The sequence below is a fragment of the Micropterus dolomieu genome, linkage group LG02 (genome assembly GCF_021292245.1).
Source record: "Micropterus dolomieu isolate WLL.071019.BEF.003 ecotype Adirondacks linkage group LG02, ASM2129224v1, whole genome shotgun sequence".
NCBI lineage: Eukaryota > Metazoa > Chordata > Actinopteri > Centrarchiformes > Centrarchidae > Micropterus > Micropterus dolomieu.
The window spans coordinates 2378400-2400794 of record NC_060151.1 but is presented as its reverse complement, the minus strand read 5'-3'; the positions used below and the strand labels follow the sequence as shown (position 1 = coordinate 2400794).

The 22395-nt window shown below is 41.9% G+C and overlaps 2 protein-coding genes across 4 annotated transcripts in view; one reads left to right on the top strand and one right to left on the bottom strand.

Annotated features, from left to right (window-relative positions):
- Positions 1-22395, top strand: part of ap2a1 (adaptor related protein complex 2 subunit alpha 1) — a 57105-nt gene that overhangs the window by 2496 nt on the left and 32214 nt on the right. Inside the window, exons 2-16 of one of the 3 annotated variants that reach the window (XM_046070050.1) lie at positions 1686-1897; positions 8609-8802; positions 8934-9063; positions 9318-9419; positions 9998-10257; positions 12444-12612; positions 12898-13035; positions 13284-13466; positions 13902-13999; positions 14079-14310; positions 14543-14731; positions 14867-15021; positions 17716-17778; positions 20467-20529; positions 21521-21603. In XM_046070050.1, the coding sequence (XP_045926006.1) occupies positions 1686-1897; positions 8609-8802; positions 8934-9063; positions 9318-9419; positions 9998-10257; positions 12444-12612; positions 12898-13035; positions 13284-13466; positions 13902-13999; positions 14079-14310; positions 14543-14731; positions 14867-15021; positions 17716-17778; positions 20467-20529; positions 21521-21603 (2271 nt within the window). The remainder of the gene's footprint in view (positions 1-1685; positions 1898-8608; positions 8803-8933; positions 9064-9317; positions 9420-9997; positions 10258-12443; positions 12613-12897; positions 13036-13283; positions 13467-13901; positions 14000-14078; positions 14311-14542; positions 14732-14866; positions 15022-17715; positions 17779-20466; positions 20530-21520; positions 21604-22395) is intronic. The other 2 variants (XM_046070058.1, XM_046070067.1) reach the window with 2 other exon arrangements.
- LOC123983755 (guanine nucleotide-binding protein subunit alpha-13) overlaps positions 1-22395 on the bottom strand; it is a 58704-nt gene that overhangs the window by 17957 nt on the left and 18352 nt on the right. The window lies entirely within an intron of this gene.

Genomic DNA, 22395 nt, shown 5'->3' with positions numbered 1-22395 from the left:
CTCGTATGTCCTTCAGTAGTAATTTTTGGGAAGCCCTGAAAGTGCTTCTTTTTTCATTTTCAACATGGAGGCTTGCTGCTCACTCCTGATAAGTCACCCATCACTGTCAGTGTGCTCAGAACACACTTGCAAATAAAGCTATATGTCCAGGCTTTAAAACCCAGGAGTAAAGTCGCTTTACTAGAAACAAGATCCAAAAGTGAAACCACTTCCCAGTGGGCTGACATGTATTTGTAATTTATATATTTCAGTTTTCTTTCTGCATTCAGCTGTTCATATAGCACTCTGTGCATCTGTGCTCTGTAGGTTTTGGCAAGCTGGTTGGATCGGAAACGGAACATTCCTGAAGTACTGGACTATATTCTTTAAATTTGCCGTTACGGTTTTTCAGATGTGCAACTGTGTAGTTTCTAATCATTTTGTGTGACTCTGCATTTTTGGATCACTATCTATCTTGCCTCAATCTGTGTAGGAGCAACCTCGAGCTATGCATGGCCCTGTCGTTCATTCACTTCAGCTTGAAGAGGTTTCCTTATTTCCTCTGCCTTTGATAAAGCTAAATAGACACCTGCAGAGGGGCAGCATGGATGCTTGTTATTCGAGCATCTTCCTCCGCAAAATAGAATTGTACCACTGAGCCTGCCTCATTGATGTAAACTCATGGGAGGAAGTTCTAGCAGAATGTGAGGAGCCTTCACCTGCTGTCTGTCTTGGCCTAAGTGACTGCCTTGCTAGATAGGCATGTTGGATGCAGAACTTGCTTTAGTTTTTACAACAGTTAAGTTCCCCTTGACACACAAGCTTTGAGTGAAAGAATACTACAGCTACACAGAGTGGTGCTTTTTAATATGATTCAATTATTGTAATTGAAATACATATTTAGTCATATTGAGCATGGTGTTGGTGCTGCTAGGATTTGTGCATGCTGACTGTATGAAGTTTAAGTGCAAGTTAGTGTAGTGAAACAGCTGAGATGCTCCAATCCTCCATTCTGCATAGTTAGACAGGAAAATAATAACACTGATACTGTTCCAGGGTCCCACACTTAGATTTTAGCGGGTTTCTTTGCCACTAAGTCAAAAAATGAAGGCATGCTTTGTACTTCACTAACGCATCCCTTTTCAAATGTGGATTTCCGTGAACATAGAAAGAGTAGAGCTGGCTCATTCTTAGTGAGGCTGTGCAGTTAGGGTTAGGTTAGACAGCATTTTATTGTTACTCTTGGAATGAATGTTAATCAGCTCCAGTTCATAGGATCTGCTGCCAGCCATGTTTTTCATTATAATGGGCTAAAAATGAGAAGCCTGCGACCTTGTTTTGTTTTGTACATTGCTATTTGCTAGTAAGAGAGAAAAGATTTGTTAGCCTCGGAGCTTAATGAATCCAGGTATTTTGCCAACCTGGGTGTCAGAACTCAGAGTCACTTGCACTGGAGCACCTAACACATTTTTCATGTTACTGCACACTAATTGAGTTTGAAGATGTGATGAAGTTGGGATTTTGTGGCAATGTGGAGCTATAATAAAATAAATTACATAATTATTCTTAATATTGCGCCGCTGAAGATGATCAAAAAGACTCTCACACTGATCACTTGGTGCATACTAAAATATATGAAGTCTATTTATAGCTGGTTCCATCCATTTTTAAATGCTGATGTTGTATTACTTTCTTTCCCCCATCAGGTAAGAGCAAGGAAGCCGAGATCAAACGGATCAATAAAGAGCTGGCCAACATTCGCTCCAAGTTTAAAGGGGATAAGGCTCTGGATGGCTACAGCAAGAAGAAGTATGTCTGCAAGCTGCTCTTCATCTTCCTGCTTGGCCATGACATTGACTTTGGACACATGGAGGCAGTCAACCTGCTGAGCTCCAACAAGTACACAGAGAAACAGATTGTGAGTCTTCTACTAGTTATTTTGTGTGTTGACGCCGGCCTTGATTGATGGAGTTTTGTAGGGCTGTACCTGACATAGTTAACTGTGGGTCACCAGTTCAGGCCACATATTCAACTTTCAATTTGAATTCATCAGCATAACAAACACTATACTCCTGCTCTGTTGACCCACACCAGATCTAAGGTTGATGACTGTCAGTGTTGACAGAACTAGAGATCAATGGCCAGTATGTCATTACCTACATATTAGCCAGAATAACAAGCCCCCAAAATATCATGCTAGGTATTTGCTAGCAAACTGTTGTTTTAATACTTACAATAAAGAACCTAAGAATCTAACCCAGACTGGGTTTCAGATCCAAACAAGAGGTGGGATGGGTCAGAAAAGAAGTCACTGGGAGGAATCAGAGGTCCAGTTTTACTGGACTATTACAGAACTGTTTTCTGAAAAAACAATGGAATAGGAGTCATTCTTCTGGGATAAGAAAGGGTCAGGAATATTTTTGTGGGGTGGGACAAGAGTGAAAATCCACTCCCATGTCACCCTCTAGTTCTTTGGAACATTGGTTTAACCAATGATAACCACAGACATGAAGCTACTAACTGTGCTGGGCTATCCAACGCAAGAACCTGTACCAACAGAATTGTGGCACAGACAAGTGATATAAGCGAATTTCTGGACTTCACCAATTTAGTATTTTCTCTGTGATATGAACAAATTGTAGTGGTCCAGAGCTGTCGTACGAGTCATGTACAGATTCCACAGTAGAGAAAAACACTTGTTTGACTTAAGATGCATAGTTTAATACTCTAAATGTTAAAGCAGAACAAATACCTCAACAACTACAACTGTTTCCTGAGTCTGTATGTCTTTTTCTCAGGAAGGGGAAATGTTGAGTAAGCAGAATAATGTTGAGTCAGGATCTCTATCCAAGTGGTTTGAAAGGCGGCTGCTCTACCATCACCGACTGCTGAACTACCACACACCAGTTTCTTCAGTGTCTGTTCCTTGGAATTTATTAAGCCTTAACATAGCAACTTTAAACCAAATGTACCGATGACAGTGAGAGATTTTTAACAAATTTGACCCTGTGGTCGTATAATTGGCCCAGTTGAAACCTTTGACCAAATAATGTTCTTAACCACTTTAATTTTAAGACATGCACATGAGATAGTAAGCGGGACCGGCACTAGCAGTTGCAGAGGTTCAGTAGAATCTGCTATCTGCCACTCCACATGTTCCACAGAGCTCAGTGATAAAGAACCCATGTCTGTATCTGCTGGTTATTGCCCTCCAAAGTATTGTGTAACTGTCATTATCTTAACTAGTAGAGTGCATCTCAGGCCACATATTTCTGTCCGGACTCGACCCAAGTCCAAGATCGTAGTAACCGAGCCCGACCCAACAGGCATTCTGGGTTTTATTTTTCATGTTGAAGTACTGAGTTTGCGTTACCCTGTTGCACTATTGTTGTTACCATGGTTATAGCGTGCCTGTTTACCCTGATTACACATGTGTGGGAAGTGCACCTTGTATATTACCGTCAAGGCAGTGTTTTATATAGGCTTTAGGTAGATTGTTTTAATCAACACACACGTCGTTGTCGTCTTCTTTATGAACTCAGCTGTGACTATTAACTGAACTGAGGTGGCACATGTCTTTGATGTGGGGACCTGGGTTCGATTCCCACTGGACATCCACCAATGTGTCAGTGAGCAAGACACTTAACCCTTAGTTGCTCCAGAGGTGTGCGACCTCTGACATATACAGAAGTTGTAAGTTACTTTGGATAAAAGCATCAGCTAAAATGAATAAATGATTAAGCACACACACGAAGCGCCGCAGAGTGCTTCACTGTCACAGTGTCTGTGAATGTTTTTATTTCTCCATAGGGTATGTTTGTGTAGTTGACACTTGGCTGGCCCGAATGTGTTTTTATATTTTGAGCTTTGACGCTTGGATAGTAATTAAGAGTGAATAATTGAAGCTTGTTATAGCACGGCTAGCAGACCCAAGTGCAGAGAAAAGAAAGGGAGAAATATTTATTGTGGGGTTCGTAGGACTATATTGAGCAGGTGAAGAGCAGACAGGGTGAAAATCGATGCGAGCAGAATTCGGGAATAGTTTAGCCGGGCGGGGTCCAGACGGAGAGCGCACAGGATGAGCGGTGTTTCCGGTAGCGGAACTAAATCTAACATGTTATTATGCAAAATTCACTTTTAATTTTAATTATAGCGACAAAATGCTCTTCTTCTAGGCTTATTTAAATGCGTTAATTTTGTTCAGTTTGTTTCCAGCCTACAGTTTGATACTGATTTCTGAAATTTGACTGTTATGATCTGTAATGAAATTAAGCAGTTGTAAAATTAATAAACACCATAACTTCCACACTACTGCTGTCATCACTCAGTTTAAAGTGCTCCCACACAGTTAAGTTCACTGCTGTCGGCGGAGGTCAGGCGCGTGGAAAAAAACCCTCAATAATCGAATCTCATAATTGAAAATCGAATGTGTACCCAACGGTCGAATATTTGGGTCCAGCCCTAGTTGACACATGTGCTTACTAGGGCTGGGCAGTATATCGGTATGAGGTACACCGATATAATTTCCAAAGAGATATTAAATTGGACAGTACCATTTATACTGATATAGTTTGATGTTGAGTTAATTAATATGTTTCTATAAAGTCCTGCCAGCGTTTGCTCCTCTCTCTTCCTCACCACGCAGCCCCGCCCCTCCCTCTGCATCTATGTGCAGCCCCCCTTTAGCTTACAAACTCTCATTTGATGTTGATATTGTTGAATGTGATGTGTGGATGGGCAGCAGGATCGTAAAAATGAACAGTGAATAGCGGCTGGCTGGACGAAGCATCTCCCCAGAGACGCTGTGCACATTTACTCAGGCTACTGTAATCTGTTTTGTTTTTTTTCAACAGATGCTATAATGTTTATTGCAACCTCAAGATGTTTCTACGTGTCTTAATGTTGACAGACTTAAGAGAGTTTCTGGATTGTGAAGATCTGATCTGCAGCCTTTTTGTATTTGTAGTGCCGACAGCTGGCCTGCTCCTCTGACAGAGATCACAGCTCAAACAGTGGACAGATGATGCAGATGTGCAACAGGTCATATTTAACTGATGTCGTTTTAAAATGACAGCTCTGAGGAAAGGACATCTCATTTTGTTAAATGCCTGTTTCAACAGTTCAGTCAGTCTTCTCACACATTCACTTTACTTTGGCGGGCCGCCCGGGTATGTTTAGGATTTAGCTATTTTGGATAATCTTTGAAAAAATAAGCGTTCAATTTTAAAAGTTCAATAAATGCGTGATTTTTACTAAGTCAATCAATAATCAATTAAGTAGTTAATAATTGTGATTATGATTTTTGCCATAATCCTAGATGTTTTGTGGTGGCGTTCATACTGTAAACAGGATCTTCATTTGCTCTGCAGTAGCAAACACAATGCACGTTACATTATTTGGCTGCGACCTCAGGATCTAGGCTGTCCCAGAGCGCTTTACCGAACAAAGGAAAAAATGACAAACGATAGTCGCATAAAGTATTCAATTTTTTTATAATTTAATGATTTAATGTGGAAATCGTGACCCATCCCTATGTCTTTAGTATGAACCCATGTTTATTTGACATTCTTAGCCATCGTTCTGATTGTAAATCTGGAGATGCATTGATTGCATTTTTCCTGGCTGATTCCGATTTTTGTCGATTCCAATTTTCTGTCTGTCTAAAAAATATAATTTACAGCATACACAAACATTTTTGTAACTTTTCTTTATTTGAAAAAAAAAATCTTAGGATATATTAGGATCTACATTAACAGTTGCTCTACTGACTGGGATCCAATTAACTATGTTCATTATAAAACACTGACTGTGAAATAACTTTAACTTCCTCCTCACTGCAGCAAGTTACATGACCTCTCACTCGCATCTCAAAATAAAAAGTGCTCCAGATTCAGCTGCTAGATTGACGATTTAACTGTAGAATACATTACCCTATTTCTAGTAGCCTATGTTATGTCTTATCTCACCATTTTAATTCTACTTATTTAGCCACCTTACTTTAGTGGTTTCTCACAAACTACAGTTTAGAGATACCTGCACCTGTCTGCTCTGTCGACTTTATTTGTCAACAGTTTTATAAAGAAAACTGGTGTTATAATTTTATTTCACCCGTGATTCTCTGTGTTTTTTTTCTTTTTTTTTTTTTGTTAATTACTGATTATGGGACTGAATGACATTGGCACCAACAGCCGTGTTCACTGTGTCTTTAACTGCTCCGTGCTTGTAAAATGTTCACCGTGTCCGCGTCTTCTAACGTAGCCTAATACAAGATAGTGTCTGTGTGTTTCTCTGCTGATGGTAATCGCGAGCATTGTGTTTTCTTAACTCACGGTGAAGAACTTGCTCGCCTAGGATATGTTTTGTGTGTGTGTGTGTCAATTAATTTGAGAAAACTGGACACTTCAATGCTCTGTACCGGTCACCGGTTGTGGCCGATTAAGCGGAAAACGGGCCAATTCCGGTCCCCAGCCCATCGATCAGGGCATCTCTAAGTAAATCAAATGGATTTTTAATCACCCGCTGCAGAGCCCTCCGGTCCTGGCCGTGCACATCCCATGCCAGTTAGTGATGTTTCCAGTCAGGATGCTTTCTGTTGCTCCTCTGTAAAAACTGACAAGAACTTGGCGTGGGAATTTGTCCTTCTTAAGCTTCCTCAAGAAATCCAGTCGTTTCTTCACCAGCGTGGAGATGTGAGACGACCATGTCAGGTTCTCTGTGATGCTGATTCCCAGGAACCTGAAGCTGTTCACCTGCTCCACCTCAGCTCCACTGATTTAGACAGGAGTCTTTATCTCCTTTTTCCTGAAACCAACGATCAGCTCTTTGGTTCCGCTGACATTGAGCTGATTGTCGTCGTAGGTTGTTCTTTGTGCGCCACTTTGCAAGACTTTTGATCTCTTCCCCGATATGAAGTCTCTTGTCTTGTTTGTAATCCAGACGATGATGGAGGTGTCGTCCGCATACTTAACAACAGCGTTATCACCATGTTGGCGGCAGCAGCGTATTTTTATTTCAATTTTGGGTTGAGCTATGATGGGGCTAATCCATACAGTGGTGGCAGAATAAATGGAAACAGATATAGCAAAGTTTGAAGGTGCTACCTGTAGGGCTGAACGATTTTGTAAAATTGCGATTTTTAAAAAAATCAATATTGTGATTGCGATTTAATATGCGATTAATTTTTAAGCTCTTTACCTTCTGTATTATTGAAAATGGACAGGCAGTAAATCAGTGTATAGTATAACTAACACAATATTAGATAGATAGAACATACACTGTTCGTTCTTGTGGGTCAGGCCTGTGTGATGATGAATTAGGTAGAATTATTATGAGCAATGGTGGAGAAGATATATCAAATTATAATAATATGAGAATATCTGAGTCAAGTCATGGCATTAAATAATATGATATCATCAGGTCGGCCTAGCTACAGACCACAAGAAAAAATAAGTTCACCACAGTGTGTTATACAGTAAGAGCTCCAGAGAAAACCCACAGTTCAACCACCAATTAATCCAGTCCATCTTTCTGTATCCTAGTAAGCAAACAAAAAATACTCAGTTTGAGGTTCAGTTCGAAAGTTGGCCGACAACAATAAAACATAGTGACGCCTCTCATGTTTAATAGACAAGCTTAGTAATTCTCCGACAACTCCGGAGTCCCCCTCCCCGCAGCCTGCGAAGCTGGTGAGCAGCGCACTGGCTGTAACCCGGGACAGACTGGGCCTCTTTCGGACCTGTGAGTTTGGGTTGAAACGCCGTTTCATAGATATTTCCTGAGCTGACTGGTGGCTGTGTGTGTGACGCAGGCGCCGATCGCCACTATAGCTTACCTTACTACACGTGTCTTTCTGTTGTGCAGGTGGCCCGACGATTTCACCCACCACCACCACCACCACATGGGTGTCATGTGACCAGAGTGTAATCGCAGCCTTTGCGATTAGTAAATCTCGTTTTATTACATCGCAATAATGTCGCAAATGCAATTAATCGTTCAGCCCTAGCTACCTGCAACCTGATCTGCACACACAACCATCACCATAGTAAAATATTCCCACCAGGATTCCAATTACAAACATTTGTGCCATCTATCGAGTTAGATAGAGTTGATTCAACTTTATTGCCATTGTGGAGGTTGTAGTTTCTGCTGCTGTTGTATTGTGTTATACTGTAATGTCTTTATAATAGCTTGGCCACCCCTTTTATGTTATCTAAAGTAGACTAAATATTTGAACCACCTGTCAGTAAAACAAAATAAAAGCAGTTTTGTAGGAAAAGTGCAATAAATGAGTTAAAGTTTTTATGAAAAAATCTCTGCCTTGACAGTTATTTACTGTGTGTTGGCTCAGTTACAATACTTCATGACTCTGCAGAGTGAAAGTGATGTTTGGACACCACCTACTGGTTAATGTGGAATTAGCCTTATATGATGTGTTGTATGATGGGGCTGGGTGGGATTAGAGTGAGGTTAAAGTATAACAGAAACACCCCTGAGTACAAGCCAGTCCAGACTGCGTTAGTTTTAGCTAGGTGAACCTAATAAACGGGACACTGATTGTTTAGAGGTATTATCATGAACAATATGACTGTTTTAAATCCTACTTGTGTTCTCTCTGCACCTGTTACTCCAGGGCTACCTGTTCATCTCAGTGTTGGTAAACAGCAACAGCGAGCTGATCCGTCTGATCAACAACGCCATCAAGAATGACCTTTCCAGCCGCAACCCCACCTTCATGTGCCTGGCGCTTCACTGTATCGCGAACGTGGGAAGCCGCGAAATGGCTGAGGCCTTTGCCAGTGAGATCCCTCGGATCCTGGTTGCTGGGTGAGTGTGACTTTTGCTTTGCAAGGTTGAAAAAGTAAAAAGACTACAAATCTTCCTGATGAAGTCAATTCTTTTTATCATATCACTTTACATCACGTCGCTGCTGTTTACATGAATGTGTTGCACCACAGTGATACGATGGACAGTGTGAAACAGTCAGCAGCCCTGTGTCTGCTGCGGCTCTATAAGACCTCTCCTGACTTGGTGTTGATGGGTGAGTGGACATCGCGCGTGGTGCACCTGCTCAACGACCAACACATGGTGAGAGCACAATCCAGACACCAGGCTTCATGTAGTTACATGAAGCAGCCTGGTTGTTGTTGCATCTAAAATAGTTTTTGTAAGAGATGAAATGGTTTCTAATGTAACGACCAGATAATACATCTGCAGTGTGAATTTAAGGTCAAAATCAGAAATTGGTTTTCCATCTGACATGAGTTTGTAATGATGAAACCAGTTGCACCACTGAGCTGTGATATCGGCGAGAGAGTTAATTCTCCTCTTGTGCGCTTTAGGGTGTGGTGACGGCAGCAATCTCCCTCATCACCTGTCTGAGCCAGAAGAATCCAGATGAGTTCAAGACCTGTGTTTCCCTGGCCGTTTCCCGACTCAGCAGGGTAAGTGTGTGTGCGCGTCAGTCATGAATAATTAATTGTAAACAGAACTTCATATAACTCTTGTGAAAATGTTGTGGAATTAGTCATCTGTAAATATCTGTAAAGTGCCCGTTCCTGTATTGTCTTCACCAAATTTGGCACTGACAGCCCTGTTTACCTTGTCTCACCTTACACTGGCAGCATTCATTCCTGTCATTTTTCAAATGTTTCCTAAAGATATATATATATACACTCGCTTGCCATTTTATTAGGTAAATAACATAACATAAATAGCTATTAGCCGAGCATCAGAATGGGGAAGAAAGGGGATTTAAGTGACTTTGAACGTGGCATGGTTGGTGGTGATAGACAGGCTGAGTATATCAGGTACTGCTGATCTACTGGGATTTTCACGCACAACCATAGAGTTTACAGAGAATGGTCCGAAAGAGACAGAATATCGGGTGAGCAGTAGTTGTGTGGACGAAAATGCCTTGTTTATGTCAGAGGTCAGAGGAGAATGGGCAGACTGGTTTGAGATTTCAGTTTTGACTTTCCATAATCAGTCCTGAGGAAAAAAAAATCTGTTGGTTCTCCAGATTGTGTCGTCGGCCTCCACTGACCTACAGGATTACACCTACTACTTTGTCCCGGCGCCGTGGCTCTCCTGCAAGCTGCTGCGCCTGCTGCAGTGCTACCCTCCACCAGAAGATGGTGCTGTCAAGGGCCGCCTGGTAGAGTGTCTGGAGACCATCCTCAATAAGGCCCAGGAGCCACCCAAGTCCAAGAAGGTGCAGCACTCCAATGCCAAGAATGCGATCCTGTTTGAGGCTATCTCACTTATCATCCACTATGACAGGTGAGCATTCTAATTAACAACACGACTCTTGCAGTACAACAAAACATACAAGCAACTGACACACAGTGATGAGAGATGGTATTTAATCCAGCAACTCAGCAGTGTACCATCTTCAAGGTGTGTGCTGGAACTTTAAATGACTGACTGGTATTAAAGGTGGGTTAAGTGATTCTAATCCAGTACATGTATTTTTGTCAAATTCCGCAAATATCTCCTTGCTGTCTTATAGCTGTCCATTCTGTGTGTGTGCGCTGGAAAAAAAGCCGGTATTTGTTCTCTCTATAAATGGGAAACAATCAAAGCTGTTCCAGCTATGATGTGTGTGTCAGTAACGTTAAATGACTTGTCCACAGACCTTCAGTTTACTTTCTAGTTCACCTGGCTGCAGGAGGCCTGTGAGCTAGTGTGAGCTGTCAGTGTCTGGAGCTGCTGTGCTGCTCTGGGACCTCGTCTCGTCCGCTCTGCATGTTAGCTTTGCAGCAGCAACTGTAGCCACAGTTTGCTAACCCTCATCTTAGCTAACACTAGTTACCTTTCTTGCTGTGTCATTCATTGTTCGCTCTGTCATGGTGTTGGATTGCTCCAGAATCGCTTACTCCACCTTTAAGATTGACAGTTTTTATTGACTGTATATTAGGGATGAAACGGTTACAGGTTTAATGATAAACCGGTAAAATTCCAGAAGGTTATTATTACTGTACACATTTTAATTACTATAACATGACAGTCTCTCAGTAGGAGGCGTGCATGCGCAGTATGCAACGTGGGTTTGTTTGGGGCAATGACAACGGGGCGAAGACAGCGCTGCAGAGATTTTCGAGCGTGTCTGAAGTCATATTTTGATTTTTATAAAAGTGGGAAACTTGATTGAAGAAAATTACCTTATAGCGAACGCAGGTGGAGTTCATTTTTAGCTTTGGTTTGTCTGACTTGCTAACCGCTTGTAAACTGAAGCGCTCAGTGTTAGCTGCTCTTGTAAAAATGCCACACGTTGTTCTGCTGCTTTGTGCGTCCTGTCTGCAGACTCTTTTCGTCCACTGCACATGATAACAATTTACGCAGTTTAGTCTCCCACCAACATATTTTGTTCATAAAAAATCCAGTAGCTGTCAAATTAGTTGTAGAAGTGTCCAAACAGGAGAAACGCTGCAGACTCCGCAGTTGTTGGGCTCATTGTAGTTACTATCACTGTCTTCTAGAGACTTATTTGTCATCATTTAATTGTGTATGGGGTCGGTCATTGCATTACCTATATGATATAAAATAATATAAAATATTTAATGAAATGCACACTGACTAGATGGTTTTCATATGTTTGCAAAAGGTATTTATCTATGATGATTTTATTTGTAGTTTTCAATATAAAACTTGTTGAAGTGCTTTCAGTGTGTATCAGTACATTTTAATAATACCGTGATGATACTGATAACTGTGATAATTTTGGTCATTATAATCGTGAGATGAAGTTTTCATACTGTTTCATCCTTACTGTATGTTTTGGATTGATGTTGATGAAACTTTTAAACGACTATCTTCCTGGTTGGTTATTGTGAGTTTAACCCAAATGCATGTTCATTTAGATTATTGCACACATGAAGGTAATAATTAATTCATTTTGTAGATCATTCGAAGGGCTGAACGATTAATTGCATTTGCGATAATATTGCGATATGATAGTACAAGATTTTCTAATCGCAAAGGCTGCGATTAAACTCTGAGCACATGACACAACTTGAGTCAAATTATCTTTCTCTGAAATTATTATAATTTGATACTACTTCTTCAAGTAGTATCAATAATCATCATAACATAGGAAAGAAAGAACAGTGTATGTTTCTATCTAATATTGTGTTGGTCATATCACACACTGATTTATTGCTTGTCCATTTTGAATAATACAGAAGATAAAGAGCGTAAAAAATATTCGCATATTAAATCGCAATCACAATATTGGTAAAAAAAATACATTGCAATTAGATTCTTTTCCAAAATCGTTCAGCCCTAAACGTTCATTACTGTATTAGTTGTTGTTTTTCTTGTGGTTAATGAATTAGCATGAAATAAAATTTCAGCTAGTCTTGCTTAGCCCTAACTGTGGCTTACTGATGTACCTTTTCGCAACCTGATGACACAAGGAGTGTGTTGCCAGGCTACCAGTGAAGTACGCTGTGGTTTCTGTTCCGCAGTGAGCCAAACCTGCTGGTGCGAGCCTGTAACCAACTGGGTCAGTTCCTGCAGCACAGAGAGACTAACCTGCGCTACCTGGCTCTGGAGAGCATGTGCACTCTGGCCAGCTCTGAGTTTTCCCATGAAGCAGTCAAGACGCACATCGAGACCGTCATCAACGCCCTCAAGGTGGTGCCTCACGCTTTGAACTAAACACAGGCACACTGTTGACATCAGGCCTGAGAAATATTTTGATTAAATGATGAAGTGTGACAGAGTTGTGCAATCAACCTTCCTATGTACATTTCAAAGCCACAGCAACACACCATAGCTTTAAAAAATTATGCAGGATAACGGTGCTATAGTGGTCAGTAGCACGGGACAATCCACTCGTAGTTAAACACCTGTCTATAGGTCTGTCTCTACCTCATCAGGTCTTATTCTTTTATTTTGTCACTATGTGTGTCTCTGCAGACTGAGCGGGACGTGAGTGTTCGACAGAGGGCAGCTGATCTGCTGTATGCCATGTGTGATCGCAGCAACGCCAAGCAGATCGTAGCTGAGATGCTCAGCTACCTTGAGACAGCAGACTATTCCATCAGAGAGGAGATGGTGGGTGTGCCAAGAAAGATTTCACTCTATGCTATTGTCTTTTTTTTTCTTCACATATATGTGACTATATTCCTCTAAATGGTGAATATGTTTTGTTTCTGCCAGCTGCATATTCTATTCATCAGCATCAAAAAACAATCCAGCACTCTTATGAACTCTTAACATGATTTAATACTGACAAACCAAACTGTTAACCTAAATTTGAGCCAACTGACTGAGCTGGGATTTGTCATGCCTTCTTCATTCAGGTGCTGAAAGTGGCCATACTTGCAGAGAAGTATGCTGTGGATTACTCCTGGTACGTGGACACTATTCTCAACCTCATCCGCATTGCTGGCGACTATGTCAGCGAGGAGGTGTGGTATCGCGTCATTCAGATCGTCATCAACCGAGACGATGTGCAGGGCTACGCCGCCAAGACGGTCTTTGAGGTACCACTACATGAAACCTTAGTACTGCAGCTTTTGACAGCAGTAGTGGATTAAGATGCTGTTGTTTAGCTGAGAGGGACAGGGATGATCAAGATTGGTAAAATGGTTATGAAACCACAATCATTGTGTTGTTTAAAACATACTAAAATGTCTGTAGCGTGTGTCTGTAGAAAATTGATGTAGTGTCTGCTCTGATTCATAATCTTGTTGACACATTCTTTGATCAGGCAGCACTTAATTAAATCAAAATATTGCCTGTTTCAGACTTATTTATTAGGACAAATTGAATGAAAAATCCCCAACCTCTCTTCAGGCCTCCCTCCAATTGCATTCCCCAGCTTTAGACTCTAGCGTTATTTCTTAGGAAACAAGCGGTGAATAAACTTTTCCTTGTTGGAATTAAAAAAGAGTAATTTGAATCATCGTCTCCTCCAGGCCTTGCAGGCCCCTGCCTGCCATGAGAACATGGTGAAGGTTGGGGGCTACATCCTGGGAGAGTTTGGTAACCTTATTGCTGGTGACCCACGCTCCAGGTATGTTGGTTTTTGGCTGCCAAGGCACTAAGTTGACAGTTGAAATGATAAATAGTAAGTTTGCTGTCTTGTCATCCAGCCCCCTGGTCCAGTTCAACCTTCTCCACTCCAAGTTCCATCTGTGCTCTGTGCCGACTCGTGCCCTGCTGCTGTCAGCCTACATCAAGTTTATCAACCTGTTCCCAGAGACCAAGGCCACCATCCAAGAGGTGCTGCGCTGTGACAGCCAGATCCGCAACTCGGACGTGGAGTTGCAGCAGCGTGCTGTGGAGTACCTGAAGCTTTCTTCCATTGCTAGCACTGATGTCCTGGTTAGTTCTGATGACCCTGTCAAACTCAGCTCAGCTGAGGTCCAAAAATGAATGATAAAATAACATCTGCAAAGATCACTGGTATATGTTATTACATTTTTGTTACACTGTTTCCAAAAAGGTCACAGTCCAGAGGCTTGCAGTCCTGTTCCTGCTGAACGTGTTGACCACCTAATGGGGTGTGTATTTTCAGTCCATACCCACAGCATGATGTGTCCTCCTGTTCCCTCAGGCCACTGTCCTGGAAGAGATGCCTCCCTTCCCAGAGAGGGAGTCATCAATCCTGGCTAAGCTGAAGAAGAAGAAAGGGCCCGGTGCTGTGTCAGTGACAGAGCTGGAAGATAGCAAAAGGGAGGGCGGGGAGTTGAATGGAGGGTCTGACCGAGGCCCAGACACAGCAGCCATGGCTTCCTCCAACGCTGTAAGCAGACCCTCTCTTTGGCTTATTCAAATATTAACAGAAGTGCCTGGTTGCTTTCAGCTGCTTTTATGCATCCCAGCAGTTGAAGTATTAAGTTTTTTTTGTGGCCCAACTGCAAGTTTCCTTTGTTTCCAGTCCACCCCGTCACCATCAGCAGACCTCCTCGGAATTCGTTCTGCTGCTCCCCTCGGTGCTGCTCCGACCACCGCTGGCAGCTTATTGGTGGATGTGTTCTCTGAGGCGGGGCCTGCCGCACCCTCTCCTGCTGTGAATGACGACGGCTTCCTAAGGTGAAAGGTCATCTCTTGATGAGCAGATGTAGAATCCACCTTGGCCAAAGTCCAGTATGGGTCGCTGATAACACAGTCTAGCTGCCAGAGGAAAGAGCCTGTCTGCTTGAGACAGCAGTACTGTAGAAAAAAAATGAGAAGTGTTAAAAACCAAACTTGCAAGTCAATGAAACGAGAAGCATAAAGAGGATGTAATGTAAACCATATATTTTTCTTAAATAAGTACAAGCATAAAACCACCACCAGTTTTGTGGATTTATTGACCACGACCATTGATTGAACATTATTTCTGCTAGGGATGACCCGAGTCCTAATGTCTGCTGTCTGCCATCTGCCATCTGCCAATAGAGTCCAATCTGATACTTATATTTACCTACATGTTAATAATAATAATGCGTTGAAATAACAGCTGTAGCCTCCTTAATCTGAGACACCTTTTTCACAAGCTACTACTGAAGGTCCTGCTTCAGAACTACTAAGTTGATCAGCTTAATTTATTGATAAATAAATGGAAGATGAACAAGGAGAATGCCACACCTGAAAGTTATATGCACTGCCCAGAAAGAAGCAGGAGAGATTACGGATTGATTACCATTAAGGTTCCGAAAATCTGAAAATCTTTTGCCAACCTTGTAGTCTCAGCTCAGAATTTTCACTCACATGCAGCACAATGCTGTGTTCAGTGACGAAAGTATCAGAATTTGATCTGCTATTTTAGCCGATAACAATCTAATAAAATATGCCTGGACCTGCCCAGATACCTATCCTTAGGGCCGGCACTGGACAACTCTAATTTCTACTGTACTGCTGCCTTTACTCCATGTGTTTACATGCACTAAAGTAACCAGGTTACTTAAAGAAATGCATTTACATGCACTGTTCAGTGGTGCAAACCAATTTATTTAGACTTCTAGAGTTAGTTTCAGTAGGACGTTGGATGGACTTAAAATACAAGGACACATTGCTGTGAGTCATGATCTCTCCTTTCATCCATCCACTCCACCGTCACTTCTCCTGTCTTCAGTCTTTTGTCTTGCACATGTGTATTTGTACAAAGCTGATAAGAAACCCAGTTACCTACATGGCAGAGAAGTCTGCATTCTCTAGGAGAAATCTAATCACCAGAAACCGTGTTTCTTGTTTACATGCCATTTAAGGAATGAGCTTAGTGAAGAAGGCTGACTGCAACCCAGTTACTTAGTGCATGTATACACGCAGACTGTTCAGACGGTGGCTCTCATACTGGACTGAGCAAAACTGGTCTTGAGCATTAATGGGGAAGCACCCGAATTTGTCGTGTAGTGTAATTTCCTGTTGCTGTAAATAGATGTTGTGTTTGTGGTGTTTGCACTGTTAGACTACTATGCAACTACTTGTAATGTGTCCATGCTGGTTGTTGCTGTGTTGGTTCTGTCTTTCTTTGCTCTATCTTTGTCTAATGTGGACCTGTCAACCTGAAGACACTCGTAGTCAGACACTGTATGCTGTTCAAAAACCACAATCAGCCCACTAGGGCTCCTGCTTGAATCTGACCCCCGCCCTCCCTCCTGTCTTTGCTGTGACTGGTTTTTCTTTAGGAGTCAGTGCTGACTCGGGGCAAACTTGTTTGAACTAGTTTGAACTTGTTCACGTCAGTATTTAGGTTGGTGTTTGATATGACAAGTTGGTAATCAGAGGTATGTAGTAGGAGTGTACAAGCATGACTTGGAAATATCCAGACAGCCTCATAGCTAAACATAGCAGTGCGGTCAGTGAGAACCGTGGTAGGTAATGCTAAAGCAAGGCTTAGTTAAACAATAACAGATTATCCTGAGGGATGTGTGCATTCAGTAAAATGTTACTATAATGAAAGGACAAAATAGCTGCTACTTCCAGTAAAGTCTATTACTTCAGCATTTGAATAGTGTGGCATATTTGCTGTCTTTTCCAAAGCTGGACAGTAGAGTTGATATCCGTGTTTTCTCTGTGTTGGTACGAGACTGGTACGGGAATGTTGGCTTTACCCGGATGCTGGAGGTGATGAAGGCTTCTAGCCTCCCTGAAGAAGGAGGGACATGCCTTTCAGTAACTTGTCTTCTGTACTTGTTGTGTCTTAGCTGGCTAGCTAGCCACTGGTACATCTGGGAATCACTTAGTCTTTGTTCATAGTTGGTGGAGTGTGAAACTGACAGCTCCACCCTGGGGAAGTGGTCAGGTTTTATTACAATGATTAGATCAAAGTGGCCTCGGTTGAATTCTCTGTGCACGAAGTTAAGCAAGAATTAGGATTTACACTAAAATTTCACCAAGTGTAAAAGCCAAGGTGTGTGCAGTGCCCCTGGTTAGGAGATAACATACCAGCATGCTGTAGAGTGCCTTGAGTGGCTTCAGTGTACTGTGCACCTAACCGTGCTGTGAGCAGAGGAAGTGGTACTAGACACCCCTCGTCCATGGGAGCTGTCCAGGCAGTGTAAAGGGGCAACCATGATGAGATTGTGTAGATTTTTCTTCATGGTTGGCAGGTCTGCTACACTTGTCTGTTCTTTTTATCTTGCTGTGTATGTGACTGTCTTTCGTCTTTTTCTCTCCTTCCCTTCTCTCCATTTCCCCCTGTGTGTGTGTGTGTGTGTGTGTGTGTGTGTGTGTGTGTGTGTGTGTGTTTTGATTCGAATGTGTGTCTGTCTCCTGTCCTCTACCGTGTTTGGACATTGACAGAGATCTGGAACAGCCCACCGAGACCTCTGATTCCCTATTGGTGGAGGGTTCTGGTGACTCGGAGTAAGGGACCAGTAGTAAACTATAGAACTAGCTAGAAAACTACAAATATTGCAACTCCACATTATTCCTCTATAGAGATGCACCGATTGCAATTTTCTTGTCCGAGTTTTTTAAAGTCTGACCTGCCGATTCCGATTTTCTTTCTAAGAATTACAATTGACAGCATACACAAACATTTTTGTAAATATGGTTTAATGGACAATTCTTTCTTTCTTTATTAGGATCCCCATTAGCACCAGCAAAAACATTGGCTGTTCTTCCTGGGGTCCATTCAATTGTATGTTCATAACAAAACACTGACTTTTAAATAACTAACATTTTCACCAAAACCTTTTTACACAAAAACTCTGCTCGTGTTGTTTGTCCCTTCAGACACACACACATCTACACCTGTGTCTCTCTCTCTGTTTCTCTCCCTGTATGTGTGTGCTCTGTTGACTTTCTTTGTCAGCAGTATGTTTTATAAAGTCACCAATCGAGAACAACGTGGTACCGAATGACGTCAGCACCAAAAGGTGTGTTCACCGTTGCTTCACCTGGTCCATGCTTTAAAATATCCACCGTATCCGCGGCGTCTAACGATTTCCAGCTAACGTCTGCGTGTGTTTCTCTGCAAATAGCTAAAATGGGTGGCCGAAGATAGCCTATTTCATAATTTGTTAATATACCTGGGCTGCCCGCACGAGTCAAGTCAGTACGGGAAAATGGCTTTTTTCGGCCTTGCAGGTATTACAAATTGTGAGCGATGTCTTATTTAATCACAGTGATAAACTTCCACGGCGACGACGTGTTTTAGCGTGTGTGGCTGTGAGAATAGACGATTAATTAACGTCGCTCTGCACATGACGTGAACCATCGTGCGGCACAGCATGCGTGGAAATCTGACAGACACAGAATCTATTATGCGAGACAGATCGGCCCGGTCACCCATCATGGACGATCAAGCTGAAAACCGATCGCAGGCCAATCGATCAGTGCATCTCTATTTTTCTAGGACAGGCTTTTCATCTTGAACACGTCATTGGTAATGTACTCTACACTGAGTGGGTAGCTTGATGCACATGTGCTGTTTAGGTTTACACAAGACATCTGACTCGCTCTACATATGCGTTGATGCCTTTCAACATTTTTTAGAACTGAAACCTTAATAAAATGAGCTGCCTTCCATTACCATCAGATTAATTGAAAATGACGATTGGCGAAAAAAGAATATTCAAGCCCAGTTTGGTGCAACATAGGATTGGAATACACAGTACATTGTTCTCCATTTTCCCAAGGTAGGCCAAAATGGGCCCCATGCTGTTTCCTGGCAAGATAATCTGCCAAACGTGCACACAATGTACATGTGAAAATGGGAGGTGACAATTGGACGTCATCAGAGTTGGACGCACAGTTTACTGCACGGCAGCGTATCCACAGTGGTTGACTGTGACCGGCTTTCTGTCAAATCAATGTTCTAAAGTAGCCTGAATTGCAAAGTTTGTCAGTCAGGGCATCTGAAAAGGAGGTTTGTGCTTCCTAACTAACAATGAAATTGGTGTGAGCAGTATAAATTACAATGTGGATTTAGCTATGTGTTTTGTTTTTTTGTCTAAGGAATAGATTTCAATTGTCACATAAGCATTTGCATGAAATAAAAATAAGCAGGAGAATGCACCCAGGTTCTTCCACAAAAGGGCTTAGCCATATTATAAAAAGAAAAACTGCCAGGCAACCATGATTTCCCGAGTCACTAGCCAGTTTTCCATCCCAATATAGCACACATTTTAACTGAGTTATCAGAAAATGGCCAAAAGGAAATGCAAATAAATGCACATTTCTATCCAGTGCTGTTGTGAGTCTATAGAAAAAGTTGAGCGCATTGACATAAACAGTTGGAGGTGGCAGTTCTCCAGTCGGTGCTGTTAAACCATTGCAGAAGCACAATGGCATAATGAGGTGCCATTCTTCTGACACACACTGTAATTGTGCATCTACATAATAACATACATAGTACATTGTTACAGTTCAACAAATAATACAAAGCTGCAAACTAAATCCTTATGCTGTAATGTGGCTGTTGTAAAGTGAGGAAAATGCTGTGCACACACACTTTTTCACACCAAAAATGTTCATGGCATCAAGCTTCTAAACATGTGAGCAGTGTCTGGAGTAGAGTGCAGTCTGTGGGCATTTGGATAGTGGCTACTTTTCTGTTGTTTTGGCACTGTAACCTAGCACATAGGATTTCAAAGGAACCAGTGCCCTAAGGTGTCTTAAAGGGTGTTGCTGCAACTGAACTATATGAGTCGTGGTCCACAAAGCTAGACGTCTGTCCATTTAGCCTCATAGCTATTGTTTCATTTCTTGTTCAATGTGCGAGAAAATAGAAGCAAAACAACAGAAATCGTCCAAATACATACTGGCTGCATTGGATGAGTTTTTACACAGTGTTACTAGCCAGCAGATACCTTACATTGTGTAATGATGTCATTTTTGTACAAACTGCTTTACTAACCTCTGCATTTTATCCTTTTATCCTTCCTTGTCTTCTCTCACGTTTCTCTTAACCAATCTTAATCACGCTGTTGCTGGACCCTGCGCTGAATGGATGGCTTTTCCATCTCCTATTTCTGCCCTATCAATTCATTCCTCCTTTATCCTGCTGCCTATCTGTGTCCATCCCTCCTCTGTCCTGTGGTCTCTCAGCTCTGCTCCTCCCTCTGAGGATCCTGCTCCTCCTCTGTCTGAGGCAGACGAACTTCTCAACAAGTAAGGTCTTCCCCTGTTTGTAAGCTTTGTGGTGTGTTTACATTACTGCATCTCTGCTAAGGGTTTGACGTCTTGTCAGAAAGAAACTCTCACAGTAGACTCGGAATGAGCCTTTGCATCAACTGGTTTGAGTTTTGATGCATTTGAGTGCATCTATCTAACCAGCATAGTGCTATAATAATGATGATGATCCAGTACTGATTGCTGATGAGTTCCTGTTTTTAACAATAGACACTGCAAAATCCACCACTTTACCTCATCTGTTAACCATGCTGTTCTCCAAATCATGAAATATTCTTCTATATACTGAAAAGTCATTCATTACTTCTGATACATTCTGTATGATGCATTTGATGATCTATCCATTGATTTGATGTTCTTACCTTCAAATCAGCAGATAGGTTTGTCTCTCCTGCCATCTCTTTCAAACTCTAGTGACACCTGTGAACCGGGACATGACATCACATTTGTTGTTGTCACTAATCCATCAAGCCTTAAAACCCAACTGTACTCTTACTATTTGACTGAAAGAAAACTGTTCAAAGCCTCATAATTAAGAAGCTGAAAACTGAATTTCTGGCATTTTTGCTTACTAAATGACATTGGAGATTATCACAGTTCACTCAACAAATTGTGAAATCATTGAGTTGTTTTAGCACTGATCAAGAATCTGTGTGGATCCAGACATGAACATGAACATAAACTTTATAAAATAGGTGATAAGTTAGCGATGTGAATACCAATGTGATACAGTCATTGGTGCAATACTATCAGCTGATTGGTGCCTGTCAGATTAGAGCATCCATAGTAATAACATAACTGGGTCACTGGCTAAACACCGGAGCATGTAGGTCAGTGGTTGTGGAACTCGGACTTCCTGCTGTGTGGCTACAGTTTTCCACATTAACTAGTGACAATCTGGCTAGTTTTTCAGGACAGCGGACAACATGACTGTTAAAAGACTAACCCTTGAAATGCCCTTATCCTACAGGTTTGTGTGCAAGAACAACGGAGTTCTGTTTGAGAATCAGCTTCTACAGATTGGCATCAAGTCAGAGTATCGTCAGAATCTGGGTGAGTTGTCTTCACTGAAAAGCAGTTTGTTACTTGGTGGCCATCTGTATCAAATGGGCCGTATTGCCAAATGGGCGTGGTCTTGTGCGTTTCAATGGAAAAATGGATGTGGAAGATTTATTGACTAGTGGTTTAAGTATCTCCCCCACTTGTTCTGCTCCACACCTGCCACCTCATATATCTCCTGCACTACATTTACCCATGCTTCCCTGCACTCGCCGCTACATAACACGCAGCATGCTGGCACTCCCGAATAGAGCACAGTCATTGATAAGTGAGGGCGTAGTTTGTTGCCAATTGACCCTTCACTAAGCCCCACCCCCCTTAGTTACTTATGCTAAGTCCGAATAATTGTCGACGCTGCCACTGTCTTATTACTGCACTCCCCGGAGAAATGTTGTCAAATTAGTTGGAAAAAGCGATCTCACAAAGCAGCACACACTTTTGCAGTTGCATTATACATTTGAAGGTTGTATTCAGGCTGTCAGACTGACGTGAAAAAAAAATGACAGATAGAAGCTAAAACCTACCGATCACACAGTACAAGTGAACCACCGCATCCCCCGACGACTGAGACAAAAGACAACGATATTAAGGATCAACACTGTTCCTGTAAAGCTGGGTAGGCCTCTGTTCATTATTACAATCATTAAAAAGCAGAACAGCAGGGCTTTATTACGTTGCATTCAGTAGGACGTTAGCTAGCGTTAGCAAACTAATATTACATTAGGAACAACCCACAGCCGACATTTTTCTGGATTTATTTTAGGTTTTTGGAAAGAGAATAAATCG